The following is a 19,608-nucleotide window of genomic DNA, read 5'->3' as shown; positions in this document are numbered from 1 at the left end:
CCAGACAGCTATGGCTCCATCTGCTGGTAGGGTCGGGAACTCCACCCCTCTATGGCCAATCTTCCCACGCAGCTGAAACAAATGAGGAGCTGATGAGCTGAAGGTTTGGGAAGGGAAGAGACACAGTCTCCAACCTGGGCTCTCTGGAGGACAAGAGTGCTGCACGTCCACTTCCATGAGGAATATAAGGATTTGGAGATACTTACCTTTGGGAAATACTCACCTTTGGATATATGCACCTGTGGAAATACGTGAGAGACATTTGGAAGGACTTTTTGCTGGGTTGGCCACTAGCTGCAACGTGGACTACAGTAAGGCTGGGGAAAAGTTATCTGAGCGAGTGAGAATTATGATTTTGGATGTGGAAGAGACATCCCTGAACTGTTAACCCTTAAAGAGCCACAAGAGAACAGAATTTTGTTATATTTTCGTTAATTTCCCAAGACCTATAATAAAATCCTTGTTTTGTTTGAACCTTGTCTCCTTGCACTACTTGAGCAATCCCGCTGAAAGCTGTGTAGCCTCTCGTGACGTCACAGAATGTAATGATGTATTCATATTTGTAGTGTCAATGTATGCGTTGATATGTGCCAAAGTGTGTGTGTATATGTGCGTGCGTGTGCTTAGTTGCCCATCTGGTGCTGCTCAGCCAGCACTCTAATAGGTCCAATAAGCCTGTGGTTTGCAGCTTCACACACACACACACACACACACTAAGCTCCACACATATGCTCCAGTCGCTGTGATTCTTCTCCAGGAGAAAGAGGCCGAAAAACGACCATTTATTTACTTTGAGCTCCGGGGTTGTGGTAACACACCTGCCAGTACCAGGGAAGGAGAGAAACAGAGGGAGAGGGAGAAGGAGAGAAAGCCAGAGTGAAGTACAAAGTAAGGAGAATGGGAGAGGTGGATGGAGGGACAGAGGGAGGGACAAAAGGAAGAAGGAGAGCGAGAGGCACAGGTTGAGAGAGACAGGTTGTTGGTGGTTGTGGTATGGTTGTGGTTGTGGGTTGCAGTCGGCTGGTAGGGTCTGGTCTGGTCTGTTCTAGTCTGGGTTGGGCTGGGCTGGCCTGGGGAACGTATTGCATGCTGCCAGACTGGCTGTTCTCAGTAGCTCCTCTCAGAGTGTCTGAGTGTGTCTGTCTGGTTAATAGAGCTTCAGTGAGTCCTGGAGCTTTGGAAGGTTAGAGAGTTCAGGGGAGTGTACTGTGCTGGAGGTGAGTGGAGATCAGTGTGTCTCAAGTGCCACTCTCTTCCTTCATACCTCCCTCCCGCTCTCTCGCTCTATCTCTCTCTTAAACAGGCATGTGCGCACACACACACGAACACACACACACACGAACACACGAACACACACACACACGAACACACACACGTGCTTCGTCCTCTCTCCCTGTCTGTCACTCCCTCCACTGCAGGCCAAGGTTACCTGCTCTCTCCCTCTGTCCCTCCCCCTGTTCTCCCTCTGTCCCTCCCCCTGTTCTCCCTCTGTCCCTCCCCCTGTTCTCCCTCTGGTCTCCCCCGTTCTCCCTCTGTCCCTCCCCGTTCTCCCTCTGTCCCTCCCCCTGTTCTCTCTCTGTCCCTCCCCCTGTTCTTCCTCTGTCCCTCCCCCTGTTCTCTCTCTGTCCCTCCTCCTGTTCTCCCTCTGTCCCTCCTCCTGTTCTCCCTCTGTCCCTCCCCCTGTTCTCCCTCTGTCCCTCCCCCCGTTCTCCCTCTGTCTCTCCCCCTGTTCTTCCTCTGTCCCTCCTCCTGTTCTCCCTCTGTCCTTCCCCCTGTTCTCCCTCTGTCCCTCCCCCTGTTCTTCCTCTGTCCCTCCCCCTGTTCTCCCTCTGTCCCTCCCCCTGTTCTTCCTCTGTCCCTCCCCCTGTTCTCCCTCTGTCCCTCTCCCTGTTCTCCCTCTGTCCCTCCCCCTGTTCTCCCGTTGTCCCTCCCCCTGTTCTCCCTCTGTCCCTCCCCCTGTTCTCCCTCTGTCCCTCCCCCTGTTCTCCCGTTGTCCCTCCCCCTGTTCTCCCTCTGTCCCTCCCCCTGTTCTTCCCCGGGTCTCCCCCTGTTCTCCCTCTGTCCCTCCCCCTGTTCTCCCGTTGTCCCTCCCCCCTGTTCTCCCTCTGTCCCTCCCCCTGTTCTTCCTCTGTCCCTCCCCCTGTTCTCCCTCTGTCCCTCCCCGTTCTCACTCTTCTGCTCTTTTTCATCCCTCCCTCTCTCTCCCCCTCTCCCTCCCTCTCTCTCCCCCTCTCCTACACTCCTCTGTTAATCTATTCCAGAGCATTGTGATCACATGGAAAAAACATAGCAAGTGCACATATTTCCCCCCAAGCCAAGAGTAAAAAAACGCAGAGGGAGGAGGGAGAGAGGGGAGCGGGGGGGTAAACTGTTTATTCAAAGTCAGTGCTGGGCCCTTTTGTTGTGGTGGGGACCTGTCTTTTATTAGCAGTCTGAACTGTCTTCAAAGCCTGGAAAGAGAGAAGACATGCCAACAGACGAGTGTATACAACTCAGAGGAGAGGGGAAGGAGGGAGGAAGGGCACGGGGAACAGAAATTAGGGGAAAGGGGTACAGGAGAGGAGGGGACACAGGAGAGAAGGGAGAAGGGGATGGGGTGGCGGGAAAGAGGGGGATGGATGAAGGATGAAGGGGTGGAAGAGGGAGAGGAGAGGGGACAGAGGGAGGGGACAGAGGGAGGGGACAGGGGGACAGGGGCAGTGCCAGTGGCAGTAAGGACACAGAGCTGGGGAGAACCAAGGATAGGGGAGGGGGTGGGGGGGGGGGGCTGGGACCTGTCCAGATGGACCAGAACATGGGGAAACTGCTCAGGCCTGTTCTCATATGTTTGCATGTTTTTACACTGGCAGACCTTTCACAGAGCCTTGTAACTGATTTTGTCAGCCTACGCGAGTGTGTGTGTCTGTGTACGCCTGTGTGTGTCTTACAGTGTGTGTGTGTGTGTGTGTGAGAGAGAGAGAGAGAGAAATGTCTTGAAATTAGATTGTGATAAAGACTTGGCTCAGTTGTATGTGTGTGTGTGCGTGCACGCGTGTGTGTATGTGTGTGCATATGCATATGCATATGCATGCACATGTGTGTGTGTGTGTGTGTGTGTGTGTGTGTGAGAGAGAGAGAGAGAGAGATGAAGGATGTATTTGGGGATAGCTTTGAGAGACGCAGAGGAGATATTCCCACATCTCTGATCTCTGCTCTCATATCAAACCTTCAGCATTCACACACACACACACACACACACAAATACAAAAATACACACACAAAAACACACACACACAAAAATACACATACACACACACAAAAACACACACACACACACACACACACAAATACACATACACACACACACACACACACACACACACAAATACACATACACACACACAAAAACACACACACACACACACACACACACACACACAGTACAGCTCTCTTGGGAATAAACACCCCAGGGTAAAACTTTTTTGCTTTACTCTTTGTCTCCTGTGCATTCATTACCTTTGAGAAGGAGTGTGTGTCCATCCAATAAATATGCTGTGTGTGTGTGTGTGTATATATGTGTGTCAGCCTGTCAGTGTGTGTGTGTGCTCTTGCACTGTGACTGGTCTTGAAGCAGAATCAAAGTGCTCTGCTTTCAATAAGAGTCACAATCACCAAAGTGGCAACAAGCGATGACATCACTGCAGCTGGGACCCCAGCTGAAGCTCAGAAATGACTTTTGGTGTGTGTACGTGTATGTGTGCATGTGTGTGCTCAAGAGACTGAGTTTTTTCCTTCTTTTTTAAAATGTGAATGTGCATACGGTATTCTTTTGCATGTATGTACATACAATATTACAAATGCAAGAACACGCTTGTGTGACAGTTCATTTGAATGTTTTTATAAGCATCAGTATGTGTGTATGGTGGTGGCTGCAACTGAACCAACCTCAGGCCAATCATCACTCTCACCACACACACTCTCCTGTGTTTCTATTGGCTAGACAGAGAGGGGGTGAGAAAAACAACAGGACTCATCTGACATCATCTGAGCTCATAAACAGTGTTGGCTGGTATGTTTTACGCACACATCTATAAGCCACAGCTACCATACCATGGAATATCATCAAGAACAACACAATCAATGTGTGTGTGTGTGTGTGTGTGTGTGTGTGTGTGTGTGTGTGTGTGTGTGTGTGTGTGTGTGTGTGTGTGTGTGTGTGTGTGTGTGTGTGTGTGTGTGTGAGTGTTTATGTTGGGTGTGAGAAGATTTTCAAACGCTAAGTCATGCAAGCCGGAAAATACTGCTCATAAACTTCCAACCAGCGTGAGCAACTGAACCGACAACCCTTTGGAGTGCCAACACACACACACACCACGCTACTGAACACACCACGCTACTGAACACACCAAGCTACTGAACATACCAAGCTACTGAACATACCAAGCTACCAAACACTCCAAAACTCACCAGACACACCTATGATCACGCCACAATGTTACCTACCACTTCACCGCTATGGTATTCCAATGGAATAATAGATTATTGAGTTTACGGACAGAACACTGAACAGATACTATTCTGTGATGAGGAAGAATGGCTTGTATCTTCAATTCAGTCAGACATAATTTACAGACAAAAGACCATGGCAGACGAACTCCTTTTGGGATGGAAATTAAAATGTGCTTTCTTTTCTAAAAGGTAATAGTCTACAATTGCAAATCAGCAAATGAAGTGGAAACAAGTGTTTTAGTTAGATTTTCAGTAGTCTAAAACTGGTCTATCACTAAGTGTTATAGTGCTGGATCTTTTACGATCAGCTATACAGGCACGCACATCCCAGTGAAGTGCTCTCAGGCCCAAGACGGAGCCAACATGCCTAGCCAACGCTGTAAACCTGGGGGACACAGCGATGAGGGACGGCTACCAGAGACACCCAGCAACGCTGCACACACACACACACAGCGTCAGCTATCAACACGTCCCTTATCAAGACCCATTCTTCTGTCTAGGGCTATCCACATCTTTCTCCTCATGTTACTTTCTTGCTGTCACTGGTTCCTCTGTACTTCTCTCTCCCTCTCCCCACCTACATCAAGTTCTAAACTTCTATCACATTCCAGAATTATGTCACATTCCATAGCCCTGTCACAATCTATAGCTCTGCCACTCGCCACAATTCTGTCTCCAGGGCCGTCTCTGAATACCCCCCTCACACACACACACACATTTTAGTGGTGCCCTTCTCTTGACGGCGGATAGAAAATGTCATGCAATTCTACTCATTACTCATTTTGCCATGGGGCAGAGATAACTAAATTGGGGGCCCCCTGGAGGTATTCGGACATGATTACTACAAGTTTAGATCGCTGGCTAAACTAACTTACCAATCAAAAAAATGGTTAGCTGACATGGCTAGTTGAGTGTCTGTCAGTGACTGACATAACAAGACAAAAATTGCTGATGCACAACCAAATTTCGAACTTGCACCTTGTGTATACTCCCAGTTGGTATTATATAGAAAGGCACGGCCCCGCCCGCCTTGGGGGAAAATCACCCATGGTCACCCCATTGGCTCACAGCAAAAACTTGACCTTTTTCAAAAGCAATTTTCTTGTCTCCTTGTTTTTCAACATTGCCTGCTTCCGACCGTTCTCACTACTTAGAAAAACATAATATTGTAAGGCTTCCCTCATGCCCCTTTTCATGACGGTGCTAGCAGCCACGTGAGTGAGTGCTAACTAGCTAGCTATCGACCGGAACATTAAGCTAGCCAAGATCAACAACACAAATAAATAGACTATACAGCTACAAGTAGTGAGTGGAGTTACAAACGGACAAAACTAAACAAGTGAAATGTCTTATCTGTGATTAAATGTTTTTCGCACACATAGCTACATGTAGCCAACTTGGACACCGGGTTCCCACAATTTCCCACTCTGCCACGTCGAATAGCCTGAAGCCACAGGGCTCTTCTCGCAGGCTCTGTTTAATAATAATATAATAATATGCCATTTAGCAGACGCTTTTATCCAAAGCGACTTACAGTCATGTGTGCATACATTTTTACGTATGGGTGGTCCCGGGGATCGAACCCACTACCCTGGCGTTACAAGCGCCATGCTCTACCAATTGAGCTACAGAGGACCATATTTCCCTACATGGGAGCATTGTGAACTGTAGGTTGGGATTTTTGACCTGGTTACATGTACACTGAACAACACAGCAGATTTTTGGCATGTTTTGTTATTTCTAGCAAACAATTTACAACGAAGTTGGCTTACACTGAAGGTCAATGTGTGGGCGTGGTCGAGGGGAATTCCTTATTATTACGTGAATATCGACTCGGAGTGTTCTACTATTCGAACTCTCAACAGTAAGTTAAGACCCCGACTGAGTTCCCAAAAAAGAAAAAACAATGTTGCCGTTTTCTGCAGTTCTACACATCTTGCCATGGGGTGGAGAGAAAATGCTGCAATTGTATAACACATTTAATGAAATTCTACTCATTTTGCCATGGGGCAGTTTTTTTGTTGTTGCAGTTTTACAGCTAATTTTCTGCAATTCTTCCCATTTTGCCATGGGGTGGAGAGATACTTTTTCAGTTTTAAAGCTAATTTCCTGCAATTCTACACATTTTGCCATGACTTGAGTGAGAGTGACTAACAAAATCAATGGGGGCCCCCTGTAGGTAAGTGCCCCTGGGTATTCTGTCATGATTACTACAAGTTTAGATAGCTGGCTAGACTAATTTACCAATATAAAAATTGTTATCTGACATGGCTAATTGAGTGACTGTCAGTGACTGACATAACAAAAGAAAAATAGCTGATTCATAACCAAATTTCGGACTTGCACCTAGTGTATTCTACTATTGTAACTCTCAACAGTAAGCTGAGACCCCAACTGAGCCGGCCCTGCCTGTCCTACTCCATTATCCCCTCCAAATCAACGTCCCATTCCTCAACTCTGTCACATTCTATGTTTCTGTCCCATTCCAGAATGCTGTCACATTCCATCTGTCTGTCACTTTCTATATTTCACTGTCATTCCATAAGTCTGTCAGAGCGCTGTCTGCCCCTCAGCCAGGCTGTGGAAAAAGGGAATGAGTGACAGAGAGGATGAAGGAGGAGCGATGGAGGAGGTGCAATCAGAACCCTGTCTCTCTTTTTCTGTTGTTTCCCTGAACTCTGCCTCTTTTAAAATAACAAAGGGCAGAGGGGGTGGCAGGTGGGGTAAGGAGATGGAAGGAGGAGGAGGAGGAGGAGGAGGAGGAGGAGGAGAGGGGATGACAGTCAACGAAACAGACGCTGACAGACAGAGAAAGACAGAAAAAGGGTGAGCAAAAAAGGGGAAAAGACAGAGAAAGAGAGAGAACCAGATACGTTTTTTTGTCTCCAACGGGACAAAAGGTTATGGCATGACGGGGGTAGGTGTCAGGTGATGTGTGACAAGCCCAAATTAAAGATGACATAATGGTGGGGGCCATCGGGGCCGGAGGCCGGCTGGGAGTCGGTGGAAGCAGGGGCCCGTGGCAGCGGAGCCCGGCTGAGCTGAGCTGGGCCGTGCTGGGCTGGACTGGGCTGGGCAGCGGGGGGCTACCCCGCCGCGGGCTGCTACTCCATATGGAACGTGTTAGTCTAGCGCTGCTAATGAAATGCAGGCTGACGTCAGGCCGACACCCGCCCATTGTTCTGCAGCTTAATTTGTTATAATATTTGTCTTACAAACGAGGGCTTTTGCAGAGCAAGAAAGAGAGGAGGGTGTGAGGTTTTAGGCTTCAAATGAGTAAAGACAGAACTAAGGAAGGGCCTTAATATGACAACCACAGGCAAGGGATCTTGAGGGTTTAGCATTAGCGATAGAGGTAGAGAGAGGCTTGAGGCCTTAGCATAAGTGCTAACAAGAGAAGAGCTTAGGGTTTCAGCATAAGGGTAGAGCCGTTTAAGTGGGTGGTTGTGCCCGGGGGTACATAGGGGTGTGTGGGTGGGTGTGTTAGAGTGTGAAAGAGTGTGTTTATTGCTGATGGGGAGGAGGTCTTACTCACAAACAAACACTTCAACTCAGTGTGTCTCAAGTGCCACTCTCTTCCTTCATTCCTCTCGCTCTCTTTCTCACTCTTTCTCTCTCCCTTTCTCATGGCTGGTACCTTCATTCACAAACAGACAGGCCTTTCCAAAAATAGTCATTCTAGACCAGGCGAAAGAATGCCTTTGTTTTTCCAAAAAGAAATGTGCTGTAATTGACTACCACCTGGGCATTTGGCTTGAGTCAGGGTGAGAAGGGAGGGGCACGGAGAGAGAGAGAACAAGGGAGGCGGGAGAGAGGTGGGTATGCAGAAGGAGGAAAGGGGATGCGGCGGACGGAAAAATGAAAGAAACAATGAGACATGAACCAATTGAGAGACAGAGGAAAGACAAGGGAGGAGGAGGGGAGATTCTGAGGGGGGAGAGAAGATGGAAAGTGTGTGTGTTACGTCCTTCTTCCCCTCTCTTTCTCTCCTCCCCCTTCTCTCTCTCCCTCTGACATGTCAATTCGAAGGTGCTTTATTGGCCTGAGTAATGATGAGAGGTGTTGCCAGGGTAATTACATAGCACATTAAAGGGTTTCATAAACATTACAGTTCCTCCACTGCCCGGTGGTAAGGCTAAGGGGGCAGGGAGAGCGAAAAAAAACAAAATATATAACAGAATGAGAGACATGGGCAGAAAGAAGGTGGGGAAGAGGAAAAGAGAGACAAGGAAAAGGTGAGAAGCAAAAGGAGGAGTAGAGAGGAAGAGAGAGGAGAGGAGGAGAAGAGGAGAGAGAAGCTTGGTTTTAGAGGTCCATAGATTCCATCGCCGTCAGAACATGAAACAAGAAAGAACAACAACCAGGATCAGCCTCCAACATAAACCACAGCTGCTATTCACATCACCATTAACAGTGTAGCAGAACAGACAGACAGACACACACACTGCAGCCATGAGCCTTACACACTCACATAGCCTTAGCATACAATCTCACACACACACCGCAGACACAAGCGTTACATACTTACACAACCGCAGCACAGCCACGAGTCGTGCACACACCGCAGCGCACGCTTTACACACACACAATCTCCATGCACACAGCAGCCACGAGCCTCATACTCTACAACTGACTACGTTCAAAAACACAGTGAAGCCTCACACTCTAAACTACATACACCCATGACTGGCATTCTACCGCAACTCACTAGATTGCACTTGAGAGCCCAGTGATACTAGAACTTGCTATACCATCACTATTCAATAACACACAGATTTCACTAAAGGCTGCATGGTCAGGCCTTATATGGGGAGACTAAAGGGCCTACCTTCTACAGCCTGTAAACAGAGACAGAGTGGCCATTGGGCAATTCTGGCAAATGCCAGATGGGCTGGTCCATCTTTAGCCCAGTGGGCCAGTCTTAATTGGGCTTTTTGTGCAAAATGATCATTATTTGACTAATAATGGGGGGCCTCAAGGGAAAAAATGGGCCAGTGTGTTTCCTGGCCGATCTCTGGTCCCAGTCCATCACTGCCTGTGCATAATCAGAGATGGCTGACTCTGGGAAAGTAGAGGGAGATGAATAACTAATCATGAAGAACCCTGCTGACATGATTCCAAACAAGCATTAAACACTTCAGCTTGAAAGTGTCAAAGAAAAGTTATTCCAGCGCTCAGCTGGTCTAAGTATAGATACTTTCCAACAACAGCTGCGACGGATTCCCGGACATGGAACGCAAACGTTCAATATTAATCTTACTGAAAGCAAGAGAACCAGACCAGGCTCTGTATGCCACCAACATCGCCGCTAATGAAAACAATATTTCTCATTTCTCTTCATCTCTTGCAGCGCGGTATCGCACAAACGGTCCTCGTTAATTAATTCCTGGTGTCGCGCGGTCGCAGCTGTCGGGGCTCTCATCTTCCAGACATGGACAAGTGGTGAACAGGTTCCCATTTCAAAGCCAGCGCACTGTGCACATTCCACAACTCGAATGTACGAAAACGTTTCGTAAGAAGAGCCCCTGTCATCAAAGCCGCTTTATTAAGTGTCTCATACATTGACACGTTGGGGAACGGTTGAGACTTGGCTCGTGATTAACGGAGCGGGGATATCTATCCCAGGAACCGATGTTAGGCTGATATCTCACCATCTGACCAGAGGGGTCACGTATTAATGAAAACCACACAGCACGCTGTCCAAAGATCACACACTCATGCAAGCACGCACACACACACATATGGCACTGCTCCCCAACCCCCAAACCATCAGGCTTTCAAAGTTAAAGGGATACTTTGGGATTTTTGGTCAGATGAACTCATGGATACCATTGTTATGTCTCTATGTCCAGTATGAAGGAAGTTAGAGGTAGTTTTGTGAGTCAATTCTAACTAGCGTTAGCACAATGACTGGAAGTTATTAATTGCGCTAGCGCTAGTTAGCAACTTCCTTCAAACTGCACACAGAGACATGAAAATGGTATCCACGAGTTCATCTGACTCTGGGGAAGTAGATAAAGGGCCTCATTGCCAAAATCCCGAAGTATCCCTTTAAGTGTATAAGCCTTTGCACTAGACCAACCTAAAACCACCAAATCCTGGTGATAGTAGTGCCCTTGTAGCAATTGAGGGATATCCAATGAGCAGGCCTTGAACTATCAACCCTGTAGTTGATGATCGTATACTACCACCTGTGCCATAAATGTTGAGATGTCTTGCCAGAGACCATAGTACGCACACAAAGGGAGGCTACCTCCACCCTAACCATCCTAAACTAAACCCATATCCTTTATCCTCCGAACTACACCCGGCCTAACCAGTAACCATCCCAAATTAAACCCATACCCTTCACCTTCCAAACTTGTCTCTGCTAACCCCTCATCACCAGAGAACCCTCCTGTCATGATCAATGGAGGGCTCTAACCTGTGACCTCACAGCTGGGGCCAGGAGTTTTACCTCACCTTGTGATCTGTCAATGAAATACTCCGGGCTCTACTAATATCATAGGGTATAACTTAGCCTAAAGACTATAGTTAGGACCCAGAGTTTTTCCAGGTCAGGTCATATGTCCAGGAAAACCTTGTGGCTCTGGTCGTATCAAGAGTCTAGTGCTCTAGCCTCCACAGTGACCTTGGGGTCAGGCCAGAATGCCCTCATTTAATCAGAATGCTGTTTGGGGATTTGTTCTAGCGTGATAGAGAAAGGGCAGGCTCACGCAATGCACCCTGGGTCTTTGTCTGGGCGCTGGCAGTATTGACGAGCACTGATCGATGTTAATTGCTAGATGGAATGGCCCTATTGATGAGTCTCCAAGGAGGCAGCAGCCTGCGGATATGGCTGGTTGATCATCCTCATCCCTGAAAAGAAAGAAAGAAAGAAAGAAAGAAAGAAAGAAAGAAAGAAAGAAAGAAAGAAAGAAAGAAAGAAAGAAAGAAAGAAAGAAAGAAAGAAAGAAAGAAAGAAAGAAAGAAAGAAAGAAAGAAAGAAAGAAAGAAAGAAAGAAAGGACAGACCGAGAAAGAAAGGCAGAGCAGGGGCCAGATCCACACAGCAGCAGCCACTGGGCTATACAGTGCCTTGCAAAAGTATTCATCCCCCTTGGCGTTTTTCCTATTTTGTTGCATTACTTTAAATGGATTTTATTTGGATTGCATGTAATGGACATACACAAAATTGTCCAAATTGGTGAAGTGAAAAATTCTTCAAAATAAATAATGGAAAAGTGGTGCGTGCATATGTATTCACCCCCTTTGTTATGAAGCCCCTAAACAAGATCTGGTGCAACCAATTACCTTCAGAAGTCACATAATTACTGTAGTTAAATAAAGTCCACCTGTGTGCAATCTAAGTGTCACGTGATCTGTCACATGATCTCAGTATATATACACCTGTTCTGAAAGGCCCCAGAGTCTGCAACACCACTAAGCAAGGGGCACCACCAAGCAAGCGGCACCATGAAAACCAAGGAGCTCTCCAAACAGGCCAGGGACAAAGTTGTGGAGAAGTACAGATCAGGGTTGGGTTATAAAAAAATATCAGAAACTTTGAACATCCCACGGAGCACCATTAAATCCATTATTAAAAAATTGAAAGAATATGGCACCACAACAAACCTGCCAAGAGAGGGCCGCCCACCAAAACTCACGGACCAGGCAAGGAGGGCATTAATCAGAGAGGCAACAAAGAGACCAAAGATAACTCTGAAGGAGCTGCAAAGCTCCACAGCGGAGATTGAAGTATCTGTCCATAGGACCACTTTAAGCCGTACACTACACAGAGCTGGGCTTTACAGAAGAGTGGCCAGAAAAAAGCCATTGCTTAAAGAAAGAAATAAGCAAACACGTTTGGTGTTCACCAAAAGGCATGTGGGAGACTCCCCAAACATATGGAAGAAGGTACTCTGGTCAGATTAAAATTGAGCTTTTTGGCCATCAAGGAAAACGCTATGTCTGGCGCAAACCCAACACCTCTCATCACCCCGAGAACACCATTCCCACAGTGAAGCATGGTGGTGGCAGCATCATGCTGTGGGGATGTTTTTCATCGGCAGGGACTGGGAAACTGGTCAGAATTGAAAGAATGATGGATGGCACTAAATACAGGGATATTCATGAGGGAAACCTGTTTCAGTCTTCCAGAGATTTGAGACTGGGACGGAGGTTCACCATCCAGCAGGACAATGACCCTAAGCATACTGCTAAAGCAACACTCAAGTGGTTTAAGGGGAAACATTGAAATGTCTTGGAATGGCCTAGTCAAAGCCCAGACCTCAATACAATTGAGAATCTGTGGTATGACTTAAAGATTGCTGTACACCAGCGGAACCCATCCAACTTGAAGGAGCTGGAGCAGTTTTGCCTTGAAGAATGGGCAAAGATCCCAGTGGCTAGATGTGCCAAGCTTATAGAGACATACCCCAAGAGACTTGCAGCTGCAAAAGGTGGCTCTACAAAGTATTGACTTTGGGGGGGTGAATAGTTATGCACGCTCAAGTTTTCTGTTTTTTTTTTGTCTTATTTCTTGATTGTTTCACAATTAAAAATATTTAGCATCTTCAAATTGGTAGGCATGTTGTGTAAATCAAATTATACAAACCCCAAAAAAATCCATTTTAATTCCAGGTTGTAAGGCAACAAAATAGGAAAAATGCCAAGGAGGGTGAATACTTTCGCAAGCCACTGTACATACACACTCACACACAAACACACAAATGCATGCACGGACGCACACACACATGCTCTCATTCACTTTAATGATTGAAGAGAGGAACACAAAGGTATATTGTCCATCAATCCTAAGTCTATTCAAATCAGGGAGAGGGTATATGCGAAATATACGCTGGAGTGTGTCCCTTTGTTTGAGAAGTGTGTGAGTGTCGGTTGGTCTATATCTGAAATTGAGATTTACAGGTAACTGCCAAAATGAACGAAACACCAACATAAAGTGTCTTAATAGGGCATTGGGCCACCACGAGCCGCCAGAGCTGCCAGAACAGCTTAAATACTCCTTGATTCTACAAGTGTCTGAAACTCTATTGGAGGGATGCGACACGAAATTCCATAATTTGGTGTTTTGTTGATGGTGGTGGAAAACGCTGTCTCGGGAGCTGCTCCAGAATATCCCATAAGTCTTCAACTGGGTTGAGATCTGGTGACTGAGACACACACACACACACAAATCTAATCAAATCAAATGTTATTTGTCACATGCTTCGTAAACAACAGGTGTAGACTAACAGTGAAACGCTTACTTTCGGCCCTTCCCAACAATGCAGAGAAAAATAGAAAAAGAATAGCACAAGGAATAAATGCACAATGAGTAATGATAACTTGGCTATAGAAGCTGTTCAGGGTCCTGTTGGTTCCAGACATGGTGCATCAGTACCACTTGCCATGCGGTAGCAGAGAGAACAGTCTATGACTTGAGTGGCTGGAGTTTTTGACCATTTTTAGGGCCTTCCTCTGACACCGCCTGGTATTGAGGTCCTGGATGGCAGGGAGCTCGGCCCCAGTGATGTAGCGCCTTGCGGTCGGATGCCAAGCAGTTGCCATACCAAGCGGTGATGCAGCCAGTCAAGATGCTCTCAATGGTGCAGCGGTAGAACATTTTAGGGCCCATGCTAAATCTTTTCAGCCTGCTGAGGGGGAAGAGGAGTTGTCGTGCCTTCTTCACGACTGTGTTGGTGTGTTTGGACCATGATAGGTCCTTAGTGATGTGGACTCAGAGGAACTTGAAGCTCTCGAAAAATGAGGTAAAACAGATTTTAGTTTCCCTGCATTAAAATCGAGATGTGCATTTTCTTGTTTTCTTATGGCCCTATACAGCTCATCGAGTGCGGTGGTCTTAGTGTCAGCATCTGTTTGTGGTGGTAAATAGAAAGCTATGTAGATTAAATATATAGATTAAAACTCTCTTGGTAAATAGTGTGGTCTACAGCTTATCATGAGATATTCTACCTCAGGCGAGCAATAACTCGACTTCCTTAACATTAGAGATCGCTCACCAGCTGTTGTTAAGAAAGAGACACACCCCTCCCCCTTTCGCCTTACCCGAGGCTGCCATCCGGTCTAGAGAATGTATGGAAAAACCAGAGAGATGCATATTATCCATGTCCTTGTTCAGCCACGACTCTGAGAAACACAGAATATTACAGTTCTTCAGGTCCCGTTGATAGGATAGTCTCGAGTTGAGCTCGTCCAGTATGTTCTCTAGTGATTGAAGAGGCGGTTTATTTGCTCGCCAACATAGTCTCATCAGGATGCCAGCTCGTTTGCCTCTATTGCGCCATCACTTCCTCTTTCGATCCCAGGCCTGGTCCAGAGTAAGCAGAACGTCCACAGCTGCCGACTCAAAGTAGAAATTGTCATCCAAATCTAGGTTAGTGATCGCTGTTCTGATGTCCAGAAGCTGTTTTCGGTCATAGGAAATGATGGCAGAGACGTTATGTACAAAAAGGTTAAGATCAGCGTAAAAAACACAAAATAGCAGGATTGGTCAGCTGCTATCCACTGCAGCGCCATCTCTCACACACACACCTTTTAAACCCCCTATGCTCCTTTGAGACCCCTCTTTCAAAGTCACTGAGATCTTCTAGCCGTGGTAGCAAAAATAATGGGCAACTGAGCATTTTTATACATGACACTGTGTGCGTGCGTGTGTGTGGGCACGCATTTAAAACATCTTAGCTGAAGATCAATAGCCAGGAGCTGCAGAGGCAAAGACATGGGCAATCAATACACTCCCTCGCTGCAAACATAAGGAGCGACAGTGAGGGGTGATAAAAAAAGAGAGGGGGGGTTAAAGAGAAGACAGAACATGAATGAGAGAAAGACGTGACAGAGGGAGAGAAGGAGAGAGAGAAAAAAGGAAGAAAAATATAAATGTGTGTAAGGTAGACAAAGGAAAGCCTGAGGAACCTTTAGATGTGGTCTCATATTTCAGTCAACTATGTCGCTCTAGACTTATCTTTCACCCATTAAAAAAAATGGCATCTATTGGGTAGCTGACTACACGCTGGCTGTCAGCCTGCACATCAAAAACTCATTCTTCAAGGTGACACCTCTCTTATACCACTGCATAGCTAGATACCCACAAAAGGCGCTCCCTTAAGTCACTCCTCATGATGAGGCCTTTCTGCAGCTCTCTGGTCAGTATAATAAAGACCATGTTTATATAACACAAATTACCAAGGGCAAGCTAGGGCAAACGGATGCCCCGTGTAATAACTGTTGCTCCCTTTGTGGTGTGTTGGAGCAGCAGCGGTGTGTGTCTGTTTGAACCTGTGGTCCAGCAGGCTGTGGTCAGCCAGGTGGTTTATAAGAAGTGCCCTCCTGCCCTGGCCTGGCTAGCTGGACACCAGACAGGCCAGAGGAGTAAACAGCGGTGTGTGTCTGTTGGAACCTGTGGTCCAACGGGCTGTGGTCAGCCAGGTGGTTTATAAAAAGTGCCCTCTTGCCCTGGCCTGGCTAGCTGGACACCAGGCAGGCCAGAGGAGTAAACTATCCACCCAGACACAGGTGCAGGGAGGGGAAGAGGGCCAGTACTAGAGGAGGGCCAGGAGCTCTTCTATTGAGCATGACTTAAAAGCCAGTCAACCACAGTACCCCTACCCAGCCCTGTGAAGCCACGTAGCCCGTGTGTGTGTGCATGTGCGTGCGCGCGAGCAACGTTGAAAAGCCTATTGCAGAGAAGCCAAGATATCTGTCCCCCCCTCATTTCCAACACACACGAGCGAGAGAGAACCCAATGTCTCCTGCACTCTGTGTGCGTGTGTGTGTGTGTGTGTGTGTGTGTGTGTGTGTGTGTGTGTGTGTGTGTGTGTGTGTGTGTGTGTGTGTGTGTGTGTGTGTGTGTGTATGTGAATGAAAGGTATGGAAGGAGTGTTGTGTTGGCTTGGCTGACCGTCTGCGGTTGTGTGGCGGTGAGAGGGAGGGTTGGGAGCGCAGAGCGGGCGTTGCTGCCGAAATCCCTGAGAAATGTTCGTTTTGGATCCGAGTCCATGCTTACATACCGCCCTCCCGCTTTTCAAGCGGACTGTCTCTCATTTTCTGTTTCATTTTCCCCTCAAGGTTTAAGTTATAAATTATGAAACGAAGAGTCACAAAACATAACTTTTCAAAGCGGTAATTATTTACTTGGAGGGTCTGCTCTTCTAGTCGTGCCCCCCACCCCGCTCTGGCGGTCTCTCCTCAGCCCACACTCCCCACCATGGGTCAGGGGCAGAGGGGTGGCAGTGGTCGGGTTTCTTTTTCACTGAGGCGAGAAGTAATCGGAGGGCAAAAGTGACTCGCCCCTGTTATTCCCCTAGCACTTGTGAAAGGTGCCAAAAGCGCAGAGAAACCCACATAAACCCGTGTTTTGTGGAGATTTGTAAAAACTAAGCCCTGTTCCCCCTTCCCCCTTTGTTGCAGCCAGTGACATTTCCAACATGGTTTTGCCTTTGGTGTAGTTGATCGGCATCACATAGCGACTGACTAATCTCATTTTGATCCAATAAGTGTGTATGTGAGAGAGGGAGAGAGAGAGGGGAAGCGGGGGAGAGAGAGAGAGAGCAGACGAGAGAGAGAGGGGGGCTGGTGGTGGGAGGGAGGGAGGGGTGGATTGATCCACGGCTGTTAAAATCTTGTTCTGTTTTTTCTTGGAGTGAGGTTTGTGCCTGCCGACTGACTCGCCTCTCCCGTACAGCACTCCCATCCACGGTAAAGAGGAGCTTTTTGCGGAAGGAAAACGCTTTTTATATACATGCTGGACGCAGCTGTGTTCTTTCTGTATTTTCTCCTGTGCTTTCCTCTCGCCACTGAATGAAAGAGGGAGGCTGGGAGAGAGAGAGGGGAGAGACGGTGCAGGTTCTGGGGTGATCTGTCAATGTGATTAGGTAAACGTCGTTCAAGCGCATGCATTCACTTGTATTTCTTTACAAACAGGAGAAATAGACCTGTCTCTTCTGCACTGCAACGGTCGGTTCTAACTGAGCCATCCAGACTTTGGTGCCTTTTCAGGAAAACTGCTAACTTTCTACGTTTAAAAATTACTAAGAAGATCAGATTGCATTTTTTCCTTCAAACATTTTCGAGGTGATGTCATCGCGCTCTGTTTTGGCTGGTATTGTGTCGGAGCTCAGGGAGGACCGCAGCCAGGCAACCAGCGGTTGAGACAGCCGGGGAAGTCCGAGAAATCAGGTGCAGAGAGCGGCTGTCATTTCCGTGCTGTCGCGGGTGGCTGGGTCCGCCACCCAGTCACAGCTGTTCCCATCCTCTCCAACTCCCCCTCCCTCCATCACTCCATCCCTACCTCTCTCTCCCTCCCCTCCTCCCTTTCATTCAACTCTCTCCATCTCCATCTGAGCTGGACCGCTCCGGGCTCTTATCCACTTTATTTGACACTGTTGTTCGGTGTCCCCGGGGCCAGAGACTTCGTGACCCATCGTGGGGTCGCAGCCATGACCGAGCCCGCCCTGCAGCACCCGGCGCCCGCAGAGGCCCCTTCTTCACGCCGCCCTCGCCTCCAGCCCATCCAGGTACCCCGCCTCCCGCAGCGCCTGACCTTGCCTCGCAGGGACTAGAGAGACCTTACGCGTGCTCCAGCCTCCGTCCAGACTGCCACTCCTCCTTTTACCATCCCTCATTCTGCGTCTCATCTCTTCAAATTCTTCTCTAATGTGGACTTCTCTCGGAATAAAGTTATTGACCTAGTATACGCTTTATTGTAGCACTACAACACCAATACGAAAGTGGATTACGCATAAGATTACCGAGAGAAAACATCGTCACTAAAACACATTGGAGAGATTTTGACTGACATTGGTTTCATTATTGATACGTAGCAGCTGAGTCGATTGGAGTTTAGCCTCTATGAGTCGTGAACGCGCTTTCACCTGTTCCTCTCCAGCCCGGAGGTGCGCAACTGTTTGATGACCTAACCTCCCCCCGCGCCCCGCCCCTCCCCGTTGCAGCGGCCACCGTGACAGCCAAGAGAGGTAGCCCTCCAGTCACAGTGGCACGGCCACCCCCGCCCAACACCCCGCGCCCTCACACCCACGCCGCCGATGCCAACGGGAGTGTCCGCTGACTCTTTGACCCTCCACTCTGTCCAGCGGATTATAAACACACAAGTGAACTCTCCGGACTGTCGGACCGGCTCTGACCGAGCGAGGCGATTGACTCTGGGCGAAGTTCCCTAGTGGAGGGGGGAAGCGATGCGGTCCCTTCTCTCCACGCTGGCTGTCTTGTAAGTCCCTCTAACCATTTATCAATAATGTTATTGACATATGAAGCACATTCTGTTTGATTGTTGTAGTGTGTTGTTTAGTCTTTGACCATGTGGACACGGCAGTTTTTCATGGGCATGGTTCATGGATGCTCTGGCCTGGGTATTCGACCTTTTCATCTCTTCCCATCGGTCACCATAGAAACGTGTCAAAGAAGGTGATTGGCTAATTAGTCAGGGTCACTGGGTCAGGGTTGGGGCTATGCCACCCATAGGACTTGTCATAAACACTTTTTTAACTGCTTATTACTGGTGTTGATGTTGACCAATTCAATTGGACCTAGGCCTATAATGTACAGTACAGTAATGTATTGCATTGAATCCACCCACTATCACAAACTGTCATTGTATCATAGTCTACAACCATATTTCATGGAAAAGGAAAATGGTGAGATGCTTGCCAACTGCAGCTATGTGAAAGGATACAGAATGGAGTGCCTGAGGTTGACTATTTGAGGTGTGTCCTGTTAAAAGCCAGGGATTTTATTTGTCTTTCATTGTGTCGGCTGTACTTCTCCCAGATGGCAGTCATCTCCAGATAGTTAGTTAGTCTCTCTCTCTCTCTCTCTCTCTCTCTCTCTCTCTCTCTCTCTCTCATCATTCTCAGGGATAAATGGATAACAACCTAACAGTATCTGATGAAGAGACGGTTAGATCCAACCCTCCTCCACCTCTTCTACATTATCTTCTCCTCTGCCATCCAGGCTCTCTTTTTATTTTCCCCTCGCTCACTGAGACCACAGCCATATACTCTAACTACTGCTCCACACGAACGTTACACCTATGCTCATCAAGATATTAGCTTGCCTGGCTAATGGCTGCTCTCCACAAACTCAAGCATTGGTTCAATGGTCT

At 47.6% G+C, this 19,608-nt stretch overlaps 1 protein-coding gene across 2 annotated transcripts in view; it reads left to right on the top strand.

The window, feature by feature from the left end:
- The first annotated feature begins 17,141 nt into the window (after nt 1-17,141).
- Nucleotides 17,142-19,608, top strand: part of LOC121543626 (fibroblast growth factor 18-like) — a 9,534-nt gene continuing 7,067 nt past the window's right edge. For both annotated transcript variants that reach the window (XM_041853651.2, XM_045209343.1), the window contains exon 1: nt 17,142-18,714. In XM_041853651.2, coding sequence (XP_041709585.2) covers nt 18,683-18,714 — 32 coding nt within the window. In that variant the 5' untranslated portion in view covers nt 17,142-18,682. The remainder of the gene's footprint in view (nt 18,715-19,608) is intronic.

The sequence above is a fragment of the Coregonus clupeaformis genome, chromosome 3 (genome assembly GCF_020615455.1).
Source record: "Coregonus clupeaformis isolate EN_2021a chromosome 3, ASM2061545v1, whole genome shotgun sequence".
Classification (NCBI taxonomy): Eukaryota; Metazoa; Chordata; class Actinopteri; order Salmoniformes; family Salmonidae; genus Coregonus; species Coregonus clupeaformis.
The sequence above is the reverse complement of the archived record's forward strand: the minus strand, read 5'-3'. Positions and strand labels throughout refer to the sequence as shown.